Raw genomic sequence first — 25,816 nt, 5'->3', positions numbered from 1 at the left:
ACCATAGGACAACACAGCTTTGGGCATGTGCGGCCCTTCTCTCCACATTGAGCCTGTGAGTCACCAGGATCTCAAGGCACTTTGCAGAGGATACCGGGAGCTGGGTTTTGGGGAGAGGAATTAAGGCGCCTGGCCAGGACCAGGGCTGGGCCCACAGAGGGCCCTGCTTGTTTAGGGCCAAGGGAGCAGAAGCCAGCAACTCTGCCGTTGGAGGTACAAAGCCTTTTGCTTGGCCCTCCAGCCCCTCCCCAAAAAGGCATCTAGTCACTCACAGAAGAGGTGAGGGGCGGACGGAGGAAGCAAGGACCATCCCAGAGTGCAGGAGTGCTGGATGGAGCAGCAGGGCAGGGCAGCAGCCTGTCTTCTCTGAGCAGGGCGCTGTCCCGCCCTCTATTCCGGCAGAACCTGGTGGCTTGTGCCAGCTCTGAGTCAGCCACGCCTAACCATCTCAGGGGAGGGAGGAGGCTTCAGCTTGGGCCCTGTGCCAGAAGAGGACCTGAGGGGTAGGGTTCGGGCTACTAGAGGAATGGCCTGGCGGCAGCCCCCACCCCCCCACAGACATCTGGGGCAGAGGGAGAGGCCACAGTGCCAAATAATGCCCTAGTTTGGAGGCTGGGGCTCGGAGCTGGGAGGTGACGTGGATCAATAGGAATGATGCTTGAGATGAAGCCAAGGCAACTGCTGGTGTCAGAATTTCATCGCGTCTCTGCCTCAGAAAAGGGGCAGGGCGTGAGGAGACCCAACATGCTGAGTAGAGAGGCTTGAAGGCCCCCAGGAAAGTCAGAGGCCCCCAGAGGGCAGGCCTTTTGTCATATACCCTACCCTAGGATGGAGAGAGAGAGAGAGAGGGAGGGAGGGAGATAGGTGAGGGCAGAGTAAGAACCCCCTCATTCACCCTCCCCGCATCACCCGTGTCCCCCGCCCCCCAGGACTCGAAAGTCAGGCCTGCCAGTGTGGATTTGCTTATCCCTGACTGGAAGGGTAACCAAGGAGGGCTCTGACAGGTCTGCCAGGACCAGGGGCACTCTTACTGAGGGACAGGCCCACCAGAATGAACGCTAGACCCTCTATGTGGAGGAGAGGCATTGGGAGGGAGTGGGCTCTCCGATGTCCCAAAGTCCTGATCCAGTCTCGACCCTCAGAATAGGAAGACCACCCTGTGGCTTACATCCTTACCTGAGGTATTCAAGGCCTGGTTGTAACGGAAAGAGGAGGGGTTAAGGTGAGCAAGGGGTCCAACTGACTTCTACCAGACTCTCACAATGGCTTTATCAGCCCTCAGGAAATCTGGGCAATTCACTGGTGGGCCCAGCACCCTTCATCCTGGGAGGCCTTCTAGGGGCTCTCCAAGGGACTTTCCCAAAGGGTGGTGGGCAGCAGGATTCCTGGACTTTCCCTGGGCGTATATGGGTACCCTATAAAGGGGGTATCTGGGTTACAAGAGTTGAGGGGGAGCAAGGAGGGGGCGTTCCATGGAGGGTCCTAGGGGCCCTTCGTTCCGACAGCCCCTTGGGAGGCCACCCAAAGAAGAAACCTTAGAAATGTAACCCACCCTTAGGTCCTGTCCCACCACTCTGCTGTACAGATCACCAGGGGTTTGGGGTTAGTCTAAAAGGTGAGTTCCCTGCACCCAATCCCTGTAAGCTTTCCCTGCCTGCGCCCCAGCCCTCACCAAAGGCACTCCTGGTATTGGAAACTTCTCATCAAGAGAGGAGAGGACCATCCTCCGGACAAGATTTAGGCATACCTCTCTAAGGACCTCCTAACCCATGCCCGTGCACCCACTTTGCAGAAAAAGCAGAGATCCGGGGAGCCGCGGGTGGACGCCAGGACGCCCAGGCTCCCTTTCGCAGCACCCCGGCTGGGCGTCGGAAGTTACGCTGTCCCTTCCCCGAATGACGCCATTCGGGGAAGATTCTTTCCAGCGGCACCCCAAACCCGGAGAGGCGCCCACAAGTAGGGCGTGGGGCCGGGCCTCCCGCTGTAATGACAGGGCCCACGGCCTGTGGGTGGCGGCGGCAGAGGAAGCGGGAGGAATCCGGCTATTTCTGGCCGAGGCGCGCCCACTAGCCCCGGCAGGGGTTGGCCGGGCTGCTGGCCCCAGCTTCTGCCCTCCCCGATCCCCAAGAGGGGGCGGGGAGAGGCGCGCGTTGGCGGGCCCGGGGGGCGGGGCGGTTTCCCCGGCCCACCTCCGGTCTCCTCCCACCGGAGTCCCTTCGGGTCCCTCCACTACACTCCGCTCGGACCCGAGGCTGCCGGCGCAGTCGCCGCGCACGTGTGTCCCGCGGCGCCCCTCCTGCTGCGCCGCCCGTTGGGCATGGACTCGGGCCGGGACTTCCTGACCCTGCACGGTGAGTTCCCGGCTGGCGTGCGGGTGGACCCTGCATGGGCCGACCCCGCGAGAAGCCGTTCGCTGGCCTGGGCCGGGGACCCCAGTTCCTTCGGCCGCCCTCCGTCCCGCCCCGGGCCCGCCTCTCAGCTCCTTTGTTGCACTAGGGGAAATCTCGGCACAGGACTCTCGGGGTGGGGCTGCCAGGCAAGACCTTGGGCGTCTCCAGGCTTGTCCCCCAGATCTGGCCCGAGGTGGTGGTTGGGGTGGGGGTGCGGCTCTGAAGACTTCTGGAAAGGCGACCCCCGACCCCCAGACCCCGCCTCAAGGATTCTGCCTTCTTGTCTCAGAAGCCTGGGCTCCATGGTCCACCGTGCACCGAAGGGCCGTGGAGGGACGGAACTAGCATCCACGAATAACCAAGTTCTCCCCCACACCGTCCCGGCCCGGCTGGAGAGGCTCCCCAAAGTCCAGGCGTGCCTGGACCGCGTCAGTGGGCGTGGGTGTGGCGGGGGGTTGGGGGAGCTGAGGTAGGAGATGAGGTGCGCCAGGTTGGCTGAGGTCGGGCTGGGCAGCTTCAACTGCTCGGCGCAGAACTCGGAGTCAGCGATGCCCAAGCTGCAAGCAGCAGCCGGATCCTCCCGTTTGCGCACTCTCCTGGCGGACTGGCTGAGTATCACTTCGAACTGCCTGCAGCTCCACCCTTTGTCCCTCTGACCCACCGGGGAACAGTCTTTGCCGCATTGCTGTCCCTCCAGGAGAAAGAGCAGCTTCCCACTGCAGAGCCTGGAGGTCTTCTGGCAGGTCAGGCCCCCCAACCTGGTCTGGCATCTCTCTGCTCTAGCCTGGGGACTCACTCACTTTTAAGGGTGCTTTGTCCTCCTGATTTCTGAGATCATCTGCCAGTTCAGCAAACCCTGCCCCTTAGGCCATACACTCACTGCCTAACCCTATCTCCCTGTTTTCTAGGATCCCTGGGGTTGGAGACTTAGTGCCCACCCCTTATCCATCCAAGCCATACATGAAGATAATAGAAAAGAGAAAGGCAGACACCTCCAGCTGCCCACTAGAGACCCCCTGGAATTCAGGGGGATAGGAGATGTTTTTTTCAGCCAGCCCCTGGTCTGTCTTACGTTTCCTAGTGTCCATGGCCCAGAGAGATCTTATTCAGGGCCCAGAGCTGTGACCCTCCCACCACTGGCCTGGGCTCCTCAAGGTAACCTCATCCACCTGGGTCATGGGACTCCTGCCCCTTCCAGTGCTTCCTCTTCTCAGACCAGAGGTGTCTTTAGTGCTCCTGCCAAACTGGCAGGAAGGGAGTCTGGATGGCTCAGAGGACCACAGTGGAAACCTCTGCTTTCTCTCTCATCGTCCCTTAGTCAGTGCTGTCTGTCCTGCAGAGTGCCACCTCTTCTGGGTCTGTCTCACCCTCAGATCTCCTAAAAGCCCTTTCTGGTCGCCTCTGACACAGCTCTTGTTGGAATGGGCTCCATCCTCGGGCGTCTGTGCCTTTGTCCGGTCTTTCTCCCCTGGTGTCTTCCCTGGAGAGGAAGCTATGTGGAGGCACTGTAGCGTGGGTTTGGCCCATTCTCTTTGAGATATGCCTCCCACATGCCTCACTCTGTCCAGCCCCTCCTGAGGGACCGTCAGGGACACTGCAATCTGCAGACCCTGCCACTTCAAGGTCATCACCCAGAATCACCTCCCTTAATTGCCTCGGTCCCTCCTGCAAACCAGATCAGGAAGCAAGAGCCTGGCAAGGGGAGTTGATGGCAGGAAGAGGTGGTCACTATACCCTGCTCTGTGCCATTCCAGGGTGTCCACACTGCACATTGGAGTCTGTACCCCTTTCAGATTTGGGGCCCTATGGCACCGAACATGTGGCTTGGGTGATTGGCAGTCTGCCACAGAGCCTCCCTGGATATGAGCTGTCCTTTACGTCCTCACCCCAGATGCAGTGTAGTCTACAGGCATGGGTTCTAGAGGCGAATTGAGTTCAAGCCTTGACTTTTTCTTTTCTTTTTCTTTTTTTTTTTAAATATTTTATTTATTTATTTGACAGAGACAGAGAGATCACAAGTAAGCAGAGAGGCAGGCACAGAGAGAGGGGGAAGCAGGCTCCCTAGGGAGCCCGATCCCAGGACCCTGAGATCATGACCTGAGCCGAAGGCAGAGGCTTAACCCATTGAGCCACCCAGGTACTCCTAAGCCTTGACTTTTTCATCTCGGACAAATCCCTTGATTTCTTGGTGCCTCAGTTTCCTCAGTGAAATAAGGGACAAGAACACTACTGATGTCATAGGCTTGCTGTGAGGACTGAATGCTGTCACACATATAAGGCAATGGGAACAGTGCCTAGCGCTTGGTAGCGGCTGTGTTGCTGCAGGAGGCCCACCCTCAAGGGATCATGCCCTGTTCATTCTTGGGAGATGAGGGGGGCACTGTAAGGGAGTCCCTTGCTAGGAAAAATCTGCCCAGAACAGGGCTCAAGAACCAAGGGGCTCATTCTGGTGTCTCTGGGAAGCCCTCAGACTGATGCTCCAGTCTCCTGGCTTCCTTCCCCTACTTCACTACCTTTGCTGTCTCTATTCTAGCCAGACCAGCACTGGCCTCACCAGCAGGTCTCCACATATACCCCAAAGGACACTACATCACAGGCCCTCCCCTTGCAGAACAGGTCCACCTTCACTAACTCTACCTGCCCTGAATCCACCCTGCCCCACTGTCAAAACTAGCATTTGTAAAAGTGGAAGGCAGGCTGTGGGAGGGGCTCATCTTGGCCCCAGGAGGCCCGGGCTCCAGTCCTCATTTGGCCTCTATTTATAAATGTTTTGACCCAGAGCACATCTCTTTGCCTCTCTGGGCCCTTTTTGTCCCCCCATGGCATAGCAACACGCAGTTTACAGGAGACGTCGTGAAGAGAAAGCAGATTGGCATAGGAACTCTGGGTTAGCAAAAGAGCCAGTACCCCCAAGAGATAATGGTTCCAGAGCCATCATAGCAAGCTGGGGAGGCCAGCCCCTTATCACCTCAATTATGTTTCCAAACTGTGCCTGAGGTTCCAGGCCCGTACCCCACAGACACACACTGATCTACACTGATCTTAACATTTTGTGCCATTGGTCACTTTGGCAGTCAGATGAAGCCTGTGGGCCCCTCCTTGGGGTCATGTTTTTATTTTATTTTGTTTTGTTTTTAGATTTTATTTATTTTTATTTTGAGAGAGAGCATGAGAGAGAGTGTGTGCACAGAAGTAGGGGGAGGGGCAGAGGGAGAGGGAGAAGCAGGCTTCCTGCGGAGCAGGAAGCCAGATGATTCCAGGTGGGATCCTGGGACCCTGAGATTGTGACCTGAGCCAAAAGCAGACACTTATCAGACTAAGCCATCCAGGCATCCCAGGGTCATGTTTTTAAATACATTGAATAAAATACACGAGAACTCAAAGGAAGCAAATTATATTGAGATGTGATTCTATCCATAGATCTTTGGTGTGGGGCTGTGGTGGGGGCGGTCCTTGATCTTCTGGATGAGAACCCTTGTGTGATTTCTCTAAAACAGGTTTGCCTTACCCTCTGCCTCCTCCCCCTCCACATGAGGAACAACTTGCTTGTGCCCATATTTCAGCTCATCTACACTAACACATGTTCTCTTGATTTATTCTCTGCCGCACGACCCAAGTCACTCCAGTTTATTGTTAGTGTTGCTTTGCTTGGCCGTGCTAATGGCTGGCTTTGCCGGTGACTCACTGCCAGTGCTGGTGACTGGGGCAGCAGTAAAGTGGAGGAACTATTCAGAGGCAGAGAGTGAAAGAGAGGGGTGAGTCAGGCCTCTGGGTGGTGTCCTGACCTTGGCACACAGTAGGGGCTGGGTGCATGAAAGAGAAGTTGTAACTTACATGAAAGGTCCCACTGTTCCCGAGCACACTGGCAGCACAGTTTTGTATAAAGTTGCAGTAGTTCTCATCTATTCATCAAAGCAAGCCTGCGTTAATGGACTCATTTTAAGATCAGCCTTTTTTTTCAAGAATTCCATTCGCATTTGGAACCTTGGAGATTACCCCACTCGGGTGGAGAAACTGTGAGAAGGAAACAAGTCTGCCTGTGAGGCAACAGCCTGCTGAATTACAATGAATTCGTTGAGTAATTGAAGTAAAATATTTGACGGGCTTGGTGGTCTGCCCCAGGCTTCATCCCCGGCTCCGTCTGACCGCGCCCCATCCCGTCCTTACAGACTTGACCACCCAGGCCGCCGCTACCCGATCTCCCCTCCTCTGCTCAATCTCACTCAAGCTTCGTCCTCCGCCCGGCCCCCAGCAGGTGTCTCGAATTCGCGACTCGGGCCACGTCCCCGGTGGACACCGCCCCCTGGTGGGACACCAACTCCAAAGCTGAGGTTCCGCCCCTCCCTGCCCGAACCCCGAGTTTTCAGCGCGGGGCCCTTCCTCGGGTCGCCCTCTGGGCCTTAGCTCCGTCCTGGGTCGGCTTCCTGAGTGAGGCTTTGCCTGCACTTCGCCTCCCAGACCGTGCGTCTTTCCCCCGCCACCCACCCCAACCTCTGGCTGTGGCTCCGTCCCCTATCCGCTTTCTGGGTTTTGGCTTTCGCCACTGATTAGCTTCCTGGGTTACAGATTTGTCCCACTCCGCCTCTTGGGTTTTGGCTCCTCCTCTCCTATCCTGGAGTCGGCCCTTGCCGCACCCCCCAGGAACAAAGGTCCTCCCCCTCCCGGACTGGCCACGTCTCCTGGGGTCGGCCTCCGCCCCTTTTAGCCCTGATTTCTCTCACGCCCCGTCTCTAGGGCCGAGACTCCGCCCCTCCGTGCTGGCCCCTCCTTCTGGGCTCTGACTCCGCCCCTCCACGCCCGGGCGCCGCTGTGCATCACTCCAGGGCTGTAGTTCCGCCCCCACTGCCAGGGCTTTCTAGAGGCTGCGCTGCCCGGGTCAGGCTCGGTGTCCCAGAGGCAGTGGGGAGCGTCATGCAATGCCTAGGATTCCCGAGCCGGAGCCGCTCCAGAGAGCTCTACCTGCAGGAGCAGAGCCTCAAGGTGGCAGCGCTCAATGGGCAGAGGCTTGGTAAGGACCGCAGGGAGCACGGAGCTCTGCTGAGAAGGCAGCTAGGGCAGGATGTAGACTATGTTCCTTTGATCCTTTGGTTGGACCAGTTTAGTACTTCTGTGAGTACTTCTGTTTTTGCAGGGGTGGCATGTGGAGTGTTTTCGGGGGGCGGGGCGCGGGGGACTGGTTACTTCTCATCTACCTGAGCCACTCCAAAGCCCCCCACCCCTTACCACCCCTCACCCCTCCTGTTTATGTGGCTCAGTGTGTAACTGGTATGACTGTGTAACCCAATGAGATGATTTTCTGAGACTGTGATCCAATGTGATGCTGTGTAAGTGTGAATGCCAAGTGTGATAACCTAGTGGTGATTCTGTCCCTCATGTGGTACGTGGGGCCACTGGCAGCAATGATGATTGGTAACACTGTGTGACCAAGTGTGTGACATTGTGGCACTGGTGTGAACTTGTGTGGTCCAGTGTGATGCTCAGTGCCCTGACTGACTGAGGGTGACAGATCAACAGTGGGTGACCCGGGTGACTGGTTCTGTGTTACATATGTGTTATGTGGATTTTCTGACATTACTCAGTGTGCCTGAGCCGGGACTTGCATAAGGTAATGTTTCCTAGCACTAACCCTTGGGCAGGCTTTGGAGTCCTGACTCCACAGTGTAACTTCCTTGAGCCTCAGTTTCCTCATCTGTAAAATGGGAGTAATGATAGTGCTTTCCTCCTCAGGTTGTTGGGGGGATTAAATACATGTGCTAAGAATGGTATCTTATTCAAGTATTGGCCATGAATCTGATGGTAGCTGCTATGATTATCATAGTGATGATGTTTTGGCACTGTGTGTTGAGTGTGGCAGTGTGTAACTGTGTAGCTTTGTGTGGCTGTGGGGTACAGACCCAATTTGTCTCCATTATGCATCAGTACAGGGACAGGACTCCACACCAGAAGCCTCAGAAATAAAAGGGCCAGCTGTCAATGAGATTCAGAGGTGAGGGTGCCTGCCCAGGTCCTCTAATGGCCCAGAAGGCAGTGGCTATTATCAAGGCCCACCTTGGGGCTGAGGTCCGTGTTCCGGAAACCATGTCGGCAAACAGGGGACTTATCTCTGCCTGACCGTAGACAAGGCCACAGCCTGGCTCCAGGACAGGATGAACATGTCATCTCCCCACGGTGTTTTCCAGAACCGGAGGGTGGGGCTCACCTTCCACTTTCCAACCTCCTCTCCCATTACCATCTGTGTTGTTGGCCATGGCTTGTCCTAATGAGTGCCCAGCTTTGGGGGCCAGGGGCAGGCCAGGGTGAGGAGATTCCCTGCCGATTATACTTCAGCCTCAGAAAGGACAATGGAATGCCCCAGCAGAGGCTGAGGGACTCCCTTCTGGTATCTGGGAACTCCCTTCCTTTTGTTCCAAGTGCCCCAGACACAGCCAGCAGTATAGGACATCCTATAGCCCTTCTCAGCTCCACTGAACCTCCCCTGGGGTTGAAGGGAGGCTGCTCATACTAAGACAGAGGGGTCTCCCAGAAGTGTGCAGAAACTTGGAACAAAAAAAGAAGGCACATCACACTGTCACCTCTGAGGAGACCCACAGATGCTTCTTCTGATGCTGTTCTCACCCAGGGCTGATGGGGGAACAGAGGCAGGGGGAGGAGAGCTGCCTAAAGCCATGAGGGGGTGTGTGTGGGTTTAGCACTGGGCTCTGTCCCTAGTGGTGGCAGGAGACTGGGGAGGGATAGAGAGGGTATAGGTGGCTGAGGCCTGGGGGAAGCGGTCCAAAAGGTTTCCTTTGTCTTGTGGGTATGTGGGCCAGGCTGGTGGGGTTGGGGAGTGGGGAGATCCTGTCGGACTGTGGATCTGGGCTCAGAAAAGAAAAGCTTATAGACCTCGTCACAGGCCCCTCCGATTGGACCCACATGGTCCCCAATGCCACCGCTCTGCTGGAGCAGAAGGATAAGGATTGCTGAAGGGCCACATAGTTTTAGTTCTGGGGATAGAGTGAGGTGAGATGGCCAACCAGCTCTGAGCAGAGATGGCTGCTGGACTGATCTGGCTCCGTGGATAGATATGGATCTAGATGCATCTATCTCTGTATTATATTGATGAATCATTGAGATGGGGAGTTGTCTCTCCTTGATCACACAGTTCATACAGACTCTGTTTGGGGAATGAGGGGATGAGGGTGCCTGGGGCGCCAGGCCTAGTGCCCCTTTGGTACCTCTTGCTTGGACCTGTTAGGGCAAAGGGCATTGTATCTTTGGGAGCCCAGGCTGTGGAGGCCAGCCCGGGACTCTGAAGATAGCTGAGCAGGAGAGGCCTTGCAGCTAGGGTCTGATCCTTGCTTAGGGCCCTGGGCCGCTGGGTCCTGCCTCAGCTGCTAGGAAGGCTGCACTGTGCTTTGGGGCTATTATTCCCTGAGAGTCCCAGATCCAGGACACTCAGAGATGGGGTGGGCGGGGAGAGCCAGGGGCATCCCAGAGGCCAAACTTGGGCCACAGTGGGCTTATCTGTCTCTTCTGGGGGCAAGGATCAGAGACCTACTCAAGTAGGTGGAGGTCAGGATAGGGGAGCAGCAGGGGTGAGGGTGACAGGGATGGGCACAAGGGTCCTACAGCAACCATAACCTTGACTCCAAGAACTACAACTCTAGAACCTTTTTGTTCCTGCTTGGCCTGTTACTTTGGTCCCAGCTTCCTTCAGATCACTCTGACCCCTAAGTATGATGAGGAGGGGCACGTTTTGTTTTCCAAAGTCAGGCCATTTCTCAGGCATTTCTCAGGTGTTCTTGAATTAGCTGCTTCGCCTTCTCCATTCAGCTGTGGATGACAGGTCACAAGTGAGTGGGTGGGTGTCCTAAGGTTTGCATGGCCTTGGCTGGCAGTCAGAGATGACTTCTTGGAGGAGGCAGGGCTCCAGGATCAGGTTGGCGCATGGGTGAAGGTGGGAGAAGGAACCATGAGCGGAGGATGGTGAGAAATGGGACCCTTCTCCAAGAGGGCCCAGAGGTGGGAGTAGTTAGCATGGGGCCTGAGACAGCAGGGACGCCAGAGGAAGTGGCAACTCACCAGCTGTAACCCTCTAGGCCTACAGGATGATGAGGACCTACAGGCACTGCTAAAGGGCAGCCAGCTCCTGAAGGTGAAGTCCAACTCATGGCGGCGAGAACGTTTCTACAAGTTGCAGGAAGACTGCAAGACCATCTGGCAGGAGTCGCGCAAGGTCATGCGGACCCCAGAATCCCAGCTGTGTGAGTGTCTCATGGCTGCAGGTGGAGGGGTGGGCAGAGTGTGGACCCTGTGCTTGCATGGGGAATTGGATGCTGGTTGGGGCAGGGGATGGGGGTGGGGAGGTCAATCCTGGACCAGTACCACAAATGGGGACACCCAGGCCTGGCCTGTTGGTGCCCAGGTCGGTCACACAACCAGGACCAAATACAGGGAAACTAAAGCTGGCAAGCTGGCAAGGATGGGGGAGAAGAGTTCTTTAAATCACCAAAGGGACTATTGAGGCCTAATCTGGGCCGGAGAGGGCAGTCATGGAGGACCAGAGATGGAGAGGCTAAAGCCTTTTGAGGGTAGGGATACATAACTGTGACCACAGGTGGGAAAGCCAGGCTCAGGAGTAGGGAGGTTGCTGGATCATGTTGTCTGAACACACAGGGTATCCACCCAGACCCATGTGAGAAGGAGGGAAGTTGGGTGGATTAGGACTCCAGGTATAGTGAGGCCAAAAGCCAAGCCCAAAGTCCGGGGCAGATAAGGCCCTTCCGGGTATCAGTGGCCAGGATGTGAGGTGGGGCTGCAGAAGGCAGTGCCTTCCTGGGACTGGGGCCATAGCAAAGAGGTAGAGTAGAGTGGAGAGAGGCCTTAGCTGGGCAGCTCCCTGGAGGGTGTTGGGTCTGAGGATTTTCTGGAAGCTTTAGAAAAGACCCTGCAAATGGAGAGCGCCTCCAGAGTCCTCCCAGAGAAAGAAGCTGTGCTGGTTACCTGCCTTTAACACAGAATGCCCTAAAGATTCTGTAAAATGAGGGGTGCTCAATGGGTTAAAGCCTCTGCCTTCGGCTCAGGTCGTGATCCCAGGGTTGTGGGATCGAGCCCCGAATTGGGCTCTCTGCTCAGCAGGGAGCCTGCTCCCCTTACTCTCTCTCTGCCTGCCTCTCTGCCTACCTGTGATCTCTGTCTGTCAAATAAATAAATAAAATCTTAAAAAAAAAAAAATTTCTGTAAAATGAGAAGTGCCCACTGCATCTTTACTGAGAATATTTTATTTATTTTTTTAAAGATTTCATTTATTTATTTGACAGAGAGAGATCATAAGTAGGCAGAGAGGCTGGCAGAGGGGGGAGGGGGAAGCAGGCTCCCTGCTGAGCAGAGAGCCTGATGCAGGACTCCATCCCAGGACCCTGAGATCATGACCTGAGCCAAAGGCAGAGGCTTAATCTACTGAGCTACCCGGGCACCCTAGTGTGAATATTTTAGACCAATGCTACCCAAAAGAACTTTCTTTGATAATAGAAATGTTCTATATCGGGGCGCCTGGGTGGCTCAGTGGGTTATAGCCTCTGCCTTCGGCTCAGGTCATGATCCCACGGTCCTGGGATCGAGTCCTGCATCGGGCTCTCTGCTCAGCAGGAAGCCTGCTTCCTCCTCTCTCTCTGCCTGCCTCTCTGCCTACTTGTGATGTCTGTCAAATAAATAAATAAAATCTTTAAAAAAAAAAAAAGAAAGAAAGAAATGTTCTATATCTATGCTGTCCAATATGGGTGTCTCTAGCTACCTGTAGCCATTGAGCCCTTGAGATGTGCCTAGTGTGACTAAGGAACTGAATTCTTAATTGTACTGAATTGTAGCTGCTTTGTATTTAAATAGCCATGTGTGGCTGGCGGCTATTGTACTGGACAATGTGGAAAGATCTGGTACCTGAATTTCACCCAACCCAGACTCCCCCCCACCCCCCCGCCCTTGGCCGTGGTGGGGAGAGGGGGAGAAGGGGCAGGGGCAGCCCACTGGGGAGGGCAACCAGACACAGGTGACAAGCTCCAGATGGGAGAAGGGACAGGAGGATGGGAGGTGCCCAGGAAGGGTTCACTGGGCCTCAGGACACTGGGCAGAAACCTGAGAAAGTATTGTCTACTGGCTGTGTTGCCTGTGGCAGGGTCAGAGGTGAGGCAGGACAGGATCAGGGTTTGATAGGGAGAGCTGGGCTGGGGCTTTGGGGCTGTGGACCATGGAAGGTTTCTGAGCCAGGCAGGGTAGGGTTAAAGCAGACAGAGCCTGAAGTTCTCTCCAAAAGCCACCCGAATATGTGTCAGTCACACAGCCTGGGAGTGACCCAGACCTCGGCTCTGTCTGTTGGTGGCCCCAGCCAGGCTCCTTCATGGGTCTCTGCCCTGATAATGGGGCTTCCTGTTAGACACTGGTGGGGGTGCGGCACGGTGGGAAAGGGAATCTCACTCTCTGAGCTCTGGGGATTCCTGAGAGTCACCCCCTCCACCAGCCACTACATATGCCTGGTTCCCCGTTGTGTGCCTGGCACTGGGTGGCGGCTGGCATGGGGGCAGAGACAGGAGGAGTAGGGGACCTGAGCTGGAGAGATGAGCCCCTCATACTAGGAGGACTGTGGGCACAAGGGCAGGAGGGGCCTTCCAGGATGGAGACTCACATGAGCCAAGGTGCAGGGGCAAGAACGAGGAAGGGGCATGAGTGAGCAGCCTGACCTCACCAGAGGGGCTGCTGAGGGGATGGGTGCGGCGGGATGTGCTCAGAGTGACACCGAGCTGGCTTTTGGGCTGAGCATACCTGTTGGCTGATGCCCTTCTCTGGTGGAGCAGTGAGACCCTTGTCCCCAAATGCTCTCCCCCCCCCCCCGGGGAGCCTGAGGCCAGGTGAGGGAGGAGGGGAACAGCGCCCCAGTTCTCTCTGCTCCCTCCTCCCTAAGTTTTCCCTGATCCTGCTGCTGCTCCTGTCCCTCCATTCTGGCTTCCAGGCATTATCAGCAGTGCGGGTGTCTGGACTCTTTCTCTGGTGCAGGTGGGGGTGCTGGCAGCCTGGGAGCTGCCTGGCTCCGGTTTCCTGTTTCCACTCCCAGCCCAGGGCTGCAGCAGCTAGTCTGGGCCTAGCAGGCATTAAGCAGGGACATCCCCTGCACCCCAGATTGCCTGAGGCTCCCGTGCCCCACTCTAGGAGCCTGCTGCCCAGGCTGGGCACCTCCCTTCCCCTGGGGCTTGCAGGTACATAGGAGGCTTCTGGGCACTCGGGGTGCAGACAGGCATAGGAGAGCTTGGCAGCTGGAGCTGGGCTAGGACCCAGGACAGAGAGATGGCTCAGGACCTTGACGCTGAGCAGCTTAGCATGAGCCCAGCTGGGGGGACTGGCTCCCAGCCAGGCCAGGAAGGGCACCCTGGGAGGTCGGGAGGTTGGTGGTGGGCAGGCGGCAGTCTTGCTGCTCCCTGAAGCTTGGAAGGCTTGGATGTGAGAGGAGGGCTCTCCCCTCAGTTCCTAAGGGCAGAATGATGGACTCTCTCAGATCCTTAAGGGCCACCACTTGAGTCCTAGAGGGCAAGAGCCTTCTCGCACTCTTCCTACCAAGGGGTTCCCTGATCAGGACACACACAGACACACACAGGCCAAGGTCGGGTCTGTGCTGCAGCATACACACTTCTCCCTGTGGCCCCACAGCCCAGGGCCAGGGCTGCCTGAGTGTGGCTCCAGGCTCCTGCAGGGTCAGGGGAGGGGCCTGCAGGGAAGATGCCCCAAAGGCCCAAAGTCACGTATGATCTGGAGGGTATGTATCCTATCGGTCACAGGCCCCAAGCTCCAGAATGATCTCTCCCCATCTCTAAAAGCCCTGCCCTGCCTGAGTACTCTCTCAGGGGCCCTCCTCCCTCCATCTGGAAACAGTAGGGCCTGGGGTCCCAGGTGCCCTTCTCTAGCGTCAGTCTTTCCCGCTTTCCCCACCCCCCTCCCCGTATTTCTCCTACCCATCACAGCTGTGTCTCACATTCCTCCTCCACCTCAGTCTCTGTCCTCCTTCCTCCCTTGTGTTCCCCTTGTCTGTCCTGCCACCCCACTCCTTGTCTCTGGATCCAGGCCTGAGCTCCAGCCTTGGCTCTGGGTACCCATGCTGTGCTTTGGCCACACCAGGGGTGGGGACAGGCCTCGCAGCTCTCTTTGCCACCTATCCCCTTCTTGCAGTCTCCATTGAGGACATTCAGGAGGTGCGGAAGGGGCACCGCACAGAGGGCATGGAGAAGTTCGCCCGGGATGTGCCCGAGGATCGTTGCTTCTCTGTGGTCTTCAAGGACCAGCGCAACACACTAGACCTCATTGCACCATCGCCGGCGGAGGCCCAGCACTGGGTACAGGGTCTGCGCAAGATCATCCATCACTCGGGCTCCATGGACCAGAGGCAGAAGCTGCAGCAGTATCCTTCTAGTGGTGGTGGGTCCTGGCCTAGCCTGTGGATCCTGGCCGTGGTCATGGCCAGGGCAGCCTGGTTATGGAAGATATTGAGCCTGGGCCATCATACTGACATAACAGAGGCTGGGTGGGTGGCTTACACGACAGACATGGATCTTCTTACAGTTCTGGAGGCTGGAGACCTGAGGTCTGGGTGCCAGAGTGGTTGGGTTCTGGCGAGAGCTCTCATCCTGGCTCGTGAGTGGTTGCCAGCTCACAGTGTCCTCCCATGGCAGAGAGAGTGACAGGCAAGCTCTTTGGTGTCTCCTCTTATAAGCGCAGTAATTCTATTATGAATTACATGACCTTATATAAGCCCCCCATGACTCATCCCGATGCCATCATATTGGGGGCAGCGCTCCCACATATTAATTTTGGGGGAGCACAGTTCAGTCCTTACATAAAGGGAAGCAGGTACCTCTGGTCTACTCAGTGCAGCCCCTGCTGTCCCTTCTTCTCCCCCCTTAACCAGCACAGAGTCCTGCTAATGGCAGCAGTTTCCATGTGAGACGGAGTCTTGAGTGTTTGACTGTTTCTCGGAGTTACTACATATTTCCATCTGGGAATTTGGAAGGCCAAGGTACCCCCTGTGCCATTCTTTGGGGAATGGTCAAATTTTCCAGGGCCTCATGTGCAGGTCAGCCTATAGGCTTAAAACAAATTCACTTCTACATCTGGATGCACAATAGCACACTAGCCTGTGGTTCAAAGTGGTCAGACTTCTGGTACAGAGGATTAGGGTGGAACCAGCTTCAGTTCCTTTATTTTAACGACAGTTTTATTGGCATATAATACACATACCATGTGATTCGCCTGCTTAAAGTGTACACGTCAATGCTGTTTAGTATGTTCACAGGGTTGTAAGTAATTTTACAACACTTTCATCACCTTAAAAGGAACCCTGTACCCATGAGCAGTCAGGCCTCATTTCCCCATAATCCTCCAGCCCTCAACAATCACTAATCTTCTTTCTGGCTCTTTATGTTTGCCTTTTTCTGGGCATCTCATATAAATGGAATCATAGTCTTTTGTGACTGGCTTCTTTCATGGAGCTTGTTTTTCACGTGAATCCATGTTGTAGTGTCGATCAGTACCTCATTCCTTCTTATGGCTGAATAATATTCCATGGTGTGGTTGTTCCACATTTTATTTATGCAACCAGTGGTTGATGGATGGTGGGGTTTTCACTCTGGAGCTTTTATGAATTAATGCTGCTATGAACACTTGTGCAGAAGTTTTGTGTAGTACATACCTAGAATTTACAAGCCTTATGGTAACTGCATGTATGTTTAACCTTTTGAGTGACTTCTAGTTTTCCAACAAGGAAATTGACATTCCCACCAGGAATATATGAGGGTCCAGTTTGTCACATCTTTGCTAAGGCTAGTTACTATCATTACTACTTTTCTATCCTAACCACCCTTGTAGGTGTGAAGTTGTATCTCATTGTGGTCTCAACTTGCATCTCTTTGATAGCTAATGGTGTCAGCAGTCTTTACATGTTTTTTTTTTTTTTTTTTAAGATTTTATTTATTTATTTGAGAGAGGGAACACAAGCAGGGGGAATGTGAGAGGGAGAAGCAGGCTTCCCGCTGAGCAGGGAGCCAGGTGTGTGGCACAATCCCAGGACCCTGAGATCATGACCTGAGTTGAAGGCAGATATTTAATGACTGAGCCACCCAGGCATTCGTCTTTACAGGTGTTTATCGGTCATTTGTAGAAATACCTATCAGATCCTTTGCCCACTTTTTATTTTTATTTTTTTTTAAGATTTTGTTTTTAAGTAATCTCTACAGCCAACATGGGGCTTGAACTTACAACCCTATGATCAAGAGTTGAATGCTTGGGGGCACCTGGGTGCTCAGTCAGTTAAGTGTCTCACTCTTGGTTTTGGCTCAGGTCATGATCTTAGCGTCATGAGATTAAGCCTCACATCAGGCTCCATGCTTAGTGCAGAATCTGCTGGAGATTTCCTCTCTCTCTTTTACCTCTGCCCCTCCCCCTCCTCTCACATGCTCTTTCTCTCTCTCTAAAATAAATAAATTAAAACTCTTAAAAAAAAAAAAAGTTGCACTCTCTACCCACTCAACCAGCCAGGTACCCCTGTTAAGCTCTTTTTAAAATGGATTTATTTTTAAAAAATCTTTACTTGTAAAATCTACATAACATAAGATTTACCATCTTTAACCGTTTTAATTGTGTTGAGTACATTCACATTGTTAGTGTAAGATGCAACCCTTCTCATCTTGTAAAACGGAAATTCTCTCCCCATTAAACAACTTCTCATTCTCCCACCTCCAGTCGCCACACCCCAGCCCTGACCCCTCACAGCCACAATTCTGCCTACTGTCTCTCTGAATTTGACCACCCTAGGGACTTCAGACAAGTAGAATCATACAGTATTTGTCTTTTTGCAAGTGGCTTATTTCACTTAGCATAAATGTCCTCAAGGTTCATCTGTGTGGTAGCCCATGTCCGAATTCCCATTCTAAGGTGAAATAATAATATTCCACTGTCCACATACACCATATATTGTTTTTTCATTTATCCACTGGTGGGCATGCTTCCATCTTTTTTCTGTTGCTTCCACCTTTTTCTGTTGTGAATAATGCTGTTGTGAACATGGCTACACAAACATCTCTCTGAGACCCTGCTTTCAATTCTTTTGGGGTCTATAGCCCAGAAGCAGAGTTGCTGGATCACAGGGTAATTCTACTTTAAGTTTTTGGAGGCACGCCATATTGTTTTCTGCAGCATCCGACCTACTTTCTACTCCCACAATGCTCCAGGCTTCCAATTTCTTCAAGTCCTCAACACACTTGTTCTACGTTTTTTGGGGGTTTTTTTTGGTTTGGTTTGGTTTGGTTTGGGGTTTGATTGGTATCTTATCATGGTTTTGATTTGCATTTCCCTAATGATTAATGAATTTGAGCCTTGGTTTTTTATTGCTTCTCCTGTATCTTCTCTGGAGAAATGTCTATTCACATCCGTGGTGCAGTTTTTACTCGGGTTATTTGTTTTTTTATTATTGAGTTGTAAGAATTGTTTATGTATACTAGGTACAAGGCCTGTCATAATTATGCTTTGTAAATAATTTCTCCTATTGTGTGGGGTTTCTTCTCTTGATGGTATTTGAAGCATGAATTTTTAGTTTCGGTGAAGTCTAATTCATCTGCTTTTTGCTTTTGTGGCTTGTGATTTTTGGTGTTCTATCTAAGAAGGCTTTGCTTAACCCCAGATCACTTATGTTTACTCTTACTATTTTCTTCTAAAGGTTCTATAATTTTAGCTATTACATTTAGATCTTTGCTTCATTTTTAATTCATTTGTGTGTGTGGTGGGATGTGGGGGATTCAACTTCATTTTTTTTTAGCCTGTAGGTAATTGTCCCAGCACCACATGTTGAACTTGTCTTTACACCCTCATTGAAAATCAATTGACCGTAAATATGAGGATTTCTTTTCTTTTCTTTTTTAAAGATTTTATTTATTTATTTGAGAGAGAATAAGTGTGAGAGAGAAGTCAGAGGAGAGGGAAAAGCAGACTCCCCACTGAGCAGAGAGCCCATTAGGGGCTTGATCCCAGGACACCCTGGGATCCTGACCTGAGCTGAAGGCAGACGCCTAACTGACTGAGCCACCCAGGCACCTCAAGAGGGTTTATTTTCATGGCTGTCAGTTTTATTCCATTTATCTATGTCTGTCCTTGCACCAGCACACAACAGTTTGGTCACTGTAACTTTGTAAATTTAGATATCAGGAAGTGTGAGTTCTCCAAAATTTTTTTTTTTTTAATGTATTTATTTGAGAGAGACTGAGTAAGCAGGAGTGGGAGGGGCAGAGGGACAGCAAGAGAGAATCTCAAGCAGACTCCAAGGGCTTGATCTCATGACCCTGAGATCAAGAGTTGGATTCTTAACGGACTGCTCCACCCAGGTGCCCCTGTTCCTTTTTTGCAAGATTGTTTTGACTCTTCTGGGTCCCTTGACGTCCCATGTGAATTTTAGGATCAATTTCTGCAGATAAGCCAGCATTTTTATGATAGAGATTGCATTGAAACTGTAGATCAATCTGAAGAGTATTCCTTATATTTAACAATATCAAATCTTGTGATCCTTAAATATGGGTATCTTTCCATTTATTTAGGTCTTCCTTAATTTCTTACAACATTGTTTTGTAGTTTTCAGAGTATAAGCTATACATTTAAAAAAATTATTCCTAAGTATTTTAATTCATTTTGAGGCTACTTGATGGAATTACTTTAATTTCATTTTTTGATTATTCATTGGTAGTGTATGTCCAACTGCTTTAAGGGACATCCTTTGAGCTCTTTTCATTTCCTTACTCTACTTTTCAGCGTTTCGTAGATTTTTAAGTATTTTTTTCTCAGTGCTACCTCTGCCTAATTTTGAGCTTTCTTAAAAATCCAATTCTGTAGCATCTGCTTATCCGTGAACAGTCTCGTGCCTCCAGAGGGTTCTGTTGCCCAGCCCTTGAGATCATAAAGCCATCCCAGCCTGCTAAATAATCATTGGCATGAGGACCTCATGTTTGGCTGGACTACTCTGAAGTTGATTTTTTTTTTAACCTGGAATTCTGCCATAATTATTTTTTCATGTAAATATATACATAAAGTATGGCTATGAAGTTTTCTTTAATTTTTTTTTAAAGATTTTATTTATTTATTTGGCAGAGAGAGATCACAAGTAGGCAGAGAGGCAGGCAGAGAGAGAGGAAGGGAAGCAGGTTCCCTGCTGAGCAGAGCCCGATGTGGGGCTCGATCCCAGGGTCCTGGGATCATGACCTGAGCCGAAGGTAGAGGCTTAGCCCACTGAGCCACCCAGGCGCCCCAAGTTTTCTTTAATTTTTAAAAAAGATTTATTGATTTATTTTAGAGAGAGAGAGTGTGTGTGTGTGCATGTGTGCAGAGAGGGGCAGAGGTAGAGAGGGAATCTCCAGGCAGACTCTCCACTAAGAGTGCTGAGCCCAAGGCAAGGTTCAATCTTGTGATGCTGTGATCATGACCTGAGCCAAAACCAACAGTAGGACACCTAATTAAACACCTGAGCCACCCAGGTGTCCCAGATTGAAGTTTTAAAGGCTGACAAAATGAAACTACTAATATTTGGGTTCTGCCCCCAATCTTCTTTTCTGCATTGCAATTTGCCTAATGATGCACTTGCCAAAAATACTGGAGATCTTACATTTGTATCTATTTTCTGTGTACCATTATGTCATAATTTTTTCCCTGTGTGAGTAGAGTCTCCTCTACTGTAAAAGCTATAGTGACTGTGTGATATGCAGTTGATGCCTTTAAGTTAGTGATCTGTTCTTTTAGTGCTGAACATTTATTTTCAGTCTTTCACTACTATAAGTAACATTGCAAAGAACTATGTTCCTAAATGCTTTCGGTATTCAAGAGTATTTTCTTACCAGTAGATTCCTAGAAGTGGAATTGATGAGGCCAATGATGTAATGGTTTCGAGCTTTAGCTCTGTCTTTGCATTATGTTCCCAAGGGTTGAACAATTTCCTTTATCCAAGTGGTAGATGGGAGTGTCCATGTCACCTCACCCCTACCTGCACTGGATAATAGACTTTTCAAGTGCTGATCTTAGAGTTTAAGGAACTGCATCTCATTTGCAAATTGTTAATGTCTTTGATAACTGAGAATGTTTGCAAAAGGTCAGCCTATGGCCTTTTCTCATTTAGTTATTAGGGTCGTCATCGTGTTTTCTGGATGGCTTTATTTTTTCTTTATTTGACCCTCAGAATTATTTAAAGTTTACATGGAATCAATTATGTTGTTTCCTTTGTGACTTCTTCTAAAAACCTGCTGTCGTTTTTAAAAAACTATTTTCATTGTCTTTGTTCTTTAATTTCTCTGGAATGTACTGTGGAGGTCCTTTTTCTTGACTTCTCCAGGTCAAGTCTGAGGGGGGAGAGGCCAGAGATAATGGGGAAGTGGGGTTAAGAGCCCCCATTGTGAGGATGTGATGCAGGCTTTGTTTTTGCTTGTGAGACACTCTCCTTCAGATCTGTGGCTTCAAGTTTGCTGTTTTTTGTAAAAATAAGCCTCAGGTGCTTAGTCAGGTTGGCTAACTTATGTGTTGAAAACCAGAAGGACATATCTTGAAATGTTGACCAGACCACGGGGGATTTGTTTGTTTACTTTTCTACATTTGGTAAGCTATCTATAGTGAATGCTTTCCCAGTGAGAAAATAATTTTTTTTTTTTAATGTGAAAAGGTTTGAAGCCAGTAAATAGGAAAAAGCCCCCTTAATAGGATATAACATTTCCTCCTAAGAGGCCACTGGGTCTTGTCTCTGGAATGCTGGTGTGCAGTATGGCAGGCCTGAAGGGAGCTTTGTCTGTAGGTGATCTCAGTCCATCTGGGCCCAGGAGTGGACCCTGGGCTTGCAACCCAGCTACAGCTGGGACTTTGGGCATATCACGGCTCCTGGGTTCTTTCCTTAATTCTTGCCCAGCTGGATTCACTCCTGCTTGCGAAAAGCTGACAAAAACAAGGACAACAAGATGAGCTTCAAGGAGCTGCAGAACTTCCTGAAGGAGCTCAACATCCAGGTGGATGACAGCTATGCCCGGAAGATCTTCAGGGTGAGGCAGGGAGTGAGGGCTGGGTCTGTGTGGCCATGGGTCCCGGGACCCTAGTGGGGAACACACTTTGAGCCCTGCCCACCCGACCTGGCAGGAATGTGACCACTCCCAGACGGACTCCCTGGAGGATGATGAGATTGAGGCCTTCTACAAGATGCTGACCCAGCGGGAGGAGATTGACCGCACCTTCGCGGAGGCGGCAGGCTCCAGGGAAACGCTGTCCGTGGATAAGCTGGTGACGTTCCTGCAGCACCAGCAGCGGGAGGAGGCGGCAGGGCCTGCACTGGCCCTCTCCCTCATTGAGCGCTATGAGCCCAGTGAGACTGGTGAGAGCCTGGCTACAGCCTGTGGCCTGCAGTCTCTGGGGCCACACCGGGCTGGGAGACCCCTGGAGAGACTACAGCCCGAGGGTAGGGAGCTCAAGGGAACAGAGGGGCACCCTGGTCAGTATCTGCTTGCCCCATGAAAGTAAGCAGATGGGAGACGGGGCTCCAGCATCACTAGCCCTCTCTTGGTTGCTTCTCCAGAGGGTTTTGCGGACTCCTCCTCCAGAAATAGAGAGGAGGCTGGGAAAGCAAACCCTTTTCCTGCTTCCGCCCTGGGCGGGGCTTTGAGATGGACGGACGGGGCCCTGTCTTGGAGGGGCTTCAGTCTGGAGGCCCAGAGGAGGAGATGAGGCCCCGGTTTCAGGGGGCCTCACAGTGTGGGGGATCGAGGAGAAGACAGGGCCCCACTCTGGGGTAGTCACAGGCTGATGGTTGACTCACACTCACCGCCTCCGAGAGATAACAGCTCAGGACAGGGAGACATGGACAGCAGGGGGCTCCCCTCCCAGAGCGGTGGCGCCCTGAAGGTCTCCTGAAGGTGGCTGGCCTGGCCCGAAGGGCTCTCACGAGCACTGGCGTCCTCCTTCGCAGCCAAGGCGCAGCGGCAGATGACCAAGGACGGCTTCCTCATGTACCTGCTGTCTGCCGACGGCAGCGCCTTCAGCCTGGCACACCGGCGGGTCTACCAGGACATGGGCCAGCCGCTCAGCCACTACCTGATGTCCTCCTCGCACAACACCTACCTGCTGGAAGACCAGCTCACAGGGCCCAGCAGCACTGAAGCCTACATCCGGTGGGGCCCGGGGAGGGGGCAGGGGCGGGGTCCGGGCGGCCTGGGGGCGGGGCCTGGCGCCTGGGGGCGGGGACGGAGGGCCTAGCCGCCACGCCTACCCGCAGGGCGCTGTGCAAAGGCTGCCGCTGCCTGGAGCTCGACTGCTGGGACGGCCCCAACCAGGAGCCGGTCATCTACCACGGCTACACGTTCACCTCCAAGATCCTTCTCTGCGACGTGCTCAGGGCCATCCGGGACTACGCCTTCAAGGTTGCGCGCGCCCCTGGCGGGTGAGGAGGGACGTGGTAGCGGCGGTCCTTCCACTCCTAACCTGCCCTCGGGCCTCCAGGCGTCCCCCTACCCCGTCATCCTGTCCCTGGAGAATCACTGCAGCCTGGAGCAGCAGCGTGTGATGGCGCGACACCTGCGCACCATCCTGGGCCCCATGCTGTTGGACCGGCCGCTGGACGGGGTCACCACCAGTCTGCCTTCCCCTGAGGTTCGCAGTGGGCATGGGGGTACCCAGACGAGAGAGCAAGGGGACTGGTTGGGAGGCCCTTGGGTCTTAACGAACGGCTCCTCCCTTCTTAGCAACTGAAGGGGAAGATCTTGCTGAAGGGGAAGAAGCTTGGGGGGCTCCTGCCCCCTGGCGGGGAGGGTGGCCCTGAAGCCACTGTCGTGTCTGATGAGGACGAGGCTGCTGAGATGGAGGACGAAGCCGTGAGGACCCGTGTGCAGCGCAAGCCCAGGGTTCGAGGGGGAGCTGTGGGGGAGGGGGCAGCCCTGGGGCCTTCCCCCATCATGGGATGTTTGCCTTGTCTCAGTTCTCTGTGGCTGCCACTCAGACCCTCTGCACCCCTCTCTCTGTCTGTCTCCCTCTCTGTCTCTCTGCGTCTGGGTTTCTGGCTCTCTCAGTGCCCACCTGCCCCATCCTCTGAATCTAACCTGGGCCTCCCCATGGCCCCCAGGAGGACAAGCTCAGGCTAGTGAAGGAGCTCTCCGATATGGTCATTTACTGCAAGAGTGTCCACTTTGGGGGCTTCTCCAGCCCTGGCACCCCAGGGCAGGCTTTCTATGAGATGGTGTCCTTCTCCGAGAATCGCGCCCTCCGGCTGCTCCAAGAGTCAGGTGAGCCCCAGCCCGGCACCCTCAGGGTGCTGGCTGGCTGTCTCAGTATTCGGACTGGCGGGGCCAAGCCTGGCTCCATGACTCTGAACGGGGCACTCCCTGCTTTACCAGATGGGGGCAGGGCCGGGGGGGGGGTGCTCCCTAGGAGGCCTGCGCTTCTGACCACCCCCAACCTTTTCAGGAAACAGCTTAGTGCGCCACAATGTCAATCACCTGAGCAGAATCTACCCTGCTGGGTGGAGAACGGACTCCTCCAACTACAGCCCTGTGGAGATGTGGAACGGGGGCTGCCAGATCGGTATGGGCTGGCAGGGGCTGAGGAGGCCAGGGTGAGGGTTTCAGTCCAGAGGGCCAGGGGTCAGGTGCCTCTGGGGACCCCGCAGGGGCCAGACACAGGGACTTGTGGGCTTAGGAGCTGGTAGTCTTGGTTTGGACATATTCCCGCGCCAGTAAGTCAGGGTCTGACATCACCTGGTTAGCCCATTAGCCCTTTGAATTCCGACACCGGAAGTGGAATGTGAGGCTCGTGTGGGTCAGTGATGGGGGTGGGAGGACAGGAGGCACTGAAGGGATGCCAGACCCCGCTTCTGCCTCACTGTGTGGCCCTAAGTCCTCCGTGTACCCTGAATAGGCCGGGCTCTAGGGCCCCCAAGGCCAGCCCACAGCCCGTGACTGCTTTGTCTGCCTACAGTGGCCCTGAATTTCCAAACACCTGGCCCAGAGATGGATGTATACCAGGGCCGCTTCCAGGACAACGGGGCCTGCGGGTACGTGCTGAAGCCCGCCTTCCTGCGAGATCCGAACTCTACCTTTAACTCACGTGCCCTGACTCAGGGGCCCTGGTGGACCCGGAAGCGGCTCACTGTCAGGGTATGGCCAGCCACCCGCAGGACGGGAGCCCAGGGGCCTCCCTCCTCCCCACTGCTACTCCTGAGCCCTCCTCTGTCCCTTGCCTCTGCTCAGGTAATCTCCGGGCAGCAGTTGCCAAAAGTCAACAAGAATAAGAATTCAATTGTGGACCCCAAGGTGACGGTGGAGATCCACGGCGTGGGCCGGGACATGGCCAGCCGCCAGACGGCTGTAGTCACCAATAACGGTACTTGCCGGGCCTGGGTGGGGCCTGACCCCCAGAGCTGGCGTCCCCGCTCTTGACGTGCTGCTTGCACTCCTAGGTTTCAACCCGTGGTGGGACACAGAGTTTGAGTTTGAGGTGGTCGTGCCTGAGCTTGCCCTCGTGCGCTTTGTGGTGGAGGATTATGACGCATCCTCCAAGAACGACTTCATTGGTCAGAGCACCATCCCCTTGGGCAGTCTCAAGCAAGGTGAGTGTTTGTTGAGGGGAGGGGACGGCAAGGTGGAAGCTGGGCTGGGGCCGTGGAAGCCTCTCGAAGATGCCTCACTGAGTCATGGGAACTCTCTGTGTTCTCTTTCCTGCCCATCCCCTGCCAGGATACCGCCATGTCCATCTCTTGTCTAAGAATGGAGACCAGCACCCGTCTGCCACCCTCTTTGTGAAGGTGTCTCTCCAGGACTAGGTTTGGGGGTTCTGATGGGGGCTGCCCCAAGCAGGCTGGGCCCTCTGTCCTCATCCAGGAACAGGGCTGCTGTGGCAGCTCCCAACCTCTCACTTGGAGCTAGAGGCCCCGCCCTGCCTTCAGCTCTAGCATCCTATCTGTGCTGCTGCTTCTCTGGGGTCCCAGGAGCTGGCCATGTCCCTGGAGCTCTCCTCAGTTCCGTTAGGAAAAACACTGCAGCCCTCCGCCCTCTGGCCTGGCCCTGGGCTGAGGGTTTTTTATAAAAGTTAAAAGACTAATTCCTATGGTCTCTTTACCGGAATGTCAGAAAATCCCTATAAAGGGCGTGTGTGTGTGTGTGTGTGTGTGTGTGTGCGCGCGCACGCGCGCGCACATGCGTGTGCATGTGTGTTTGGGGGGAATTAGAGCCCCAGCACCTCTCTTTCCATGTCCCCCACACTTACACTGAGTATGAGGGTTGTCTGTCCCCTTGGGCAGGAAGGACCAGCAAGAAACAAACCCCTCCATGGAAGACAGTGGTGAGAGCTCGGTCCCTGGAATATCACAGACCACCCCCTCCAGTCCCAGAGGCCCCTTCCCCCAGAGATGGACCAAC

At 53.5% G+C, this 25,816-nt stretch overlaps 1 protein-coding gene across 2 annotated transcripts; it reads left to right on the top strand.

Annotated features, from left to right (window-relative positions):
- Window positions 1–1,905: 1,905 nt before the first annotated feature.
- Window positions 1,906–25,499, top strand: PLCD1 (phospholipase C delta 1). 2 transcript variants are annotated; one of them, XM_082745492.1, is made up of 15 exons: window positions 1,906–2,351; window positions 10,469–10,633; window positions 14,580–14,808; window positions 21,331–21,460; window positions 21,555–21,786; window positions 22,378–22,579; window positions 22,684–22,828; window positions 22,908–23,057; window positions 23,150–23,308; window positions 23,527–23,686; window positions 23,868–23,984; window positions 24,378–24,556; window positions 24,650–24,782; window positions 24,859–25,008; window positions 25,136–25,499. In XM_082745492.1, the coding sequence occupies exons 1-15, from the start codon at window positions 2,318–2,320 to the stop codon at window positions 25,219–25,221; spliced, it is 2,271 nt and encodes a 756-aa protein (XP_082601618.1). In that variant the 5' UTR covers window positions 1,906–2,317; the 3' UTR covers window positions 25,222–25,499. The 2 variants fall into 2 exon arrangements, with proteins under 2 accessions (XP_082601618.1, XP_082601617.1); XM_082745491.1 differs by lacking the exon at window positions 1,906–2,351 and adding an exon at window positions 7,212–7,398.
- Window positions 25,500–25,816: the final 317 nt, after the last annotated feature.

The sequence above is a fragment of the Mustela nivalis genome (assembly GCF_964662115.1).
Source record: "Mustela nivalis genome assembly, chromosome: 1".
Classification (NCBI taxonomy): Eukaryota; Metazoa; Chordata; class Mammalia; order Carnivora; family Mustelidae; genus Mustela; species Mustela nivalis.
The sequence above is the reverse complement of the archived record's forward strand: the minus strand, read 5'-3'. Positions and strand labels throughout refer to the sequence as shown.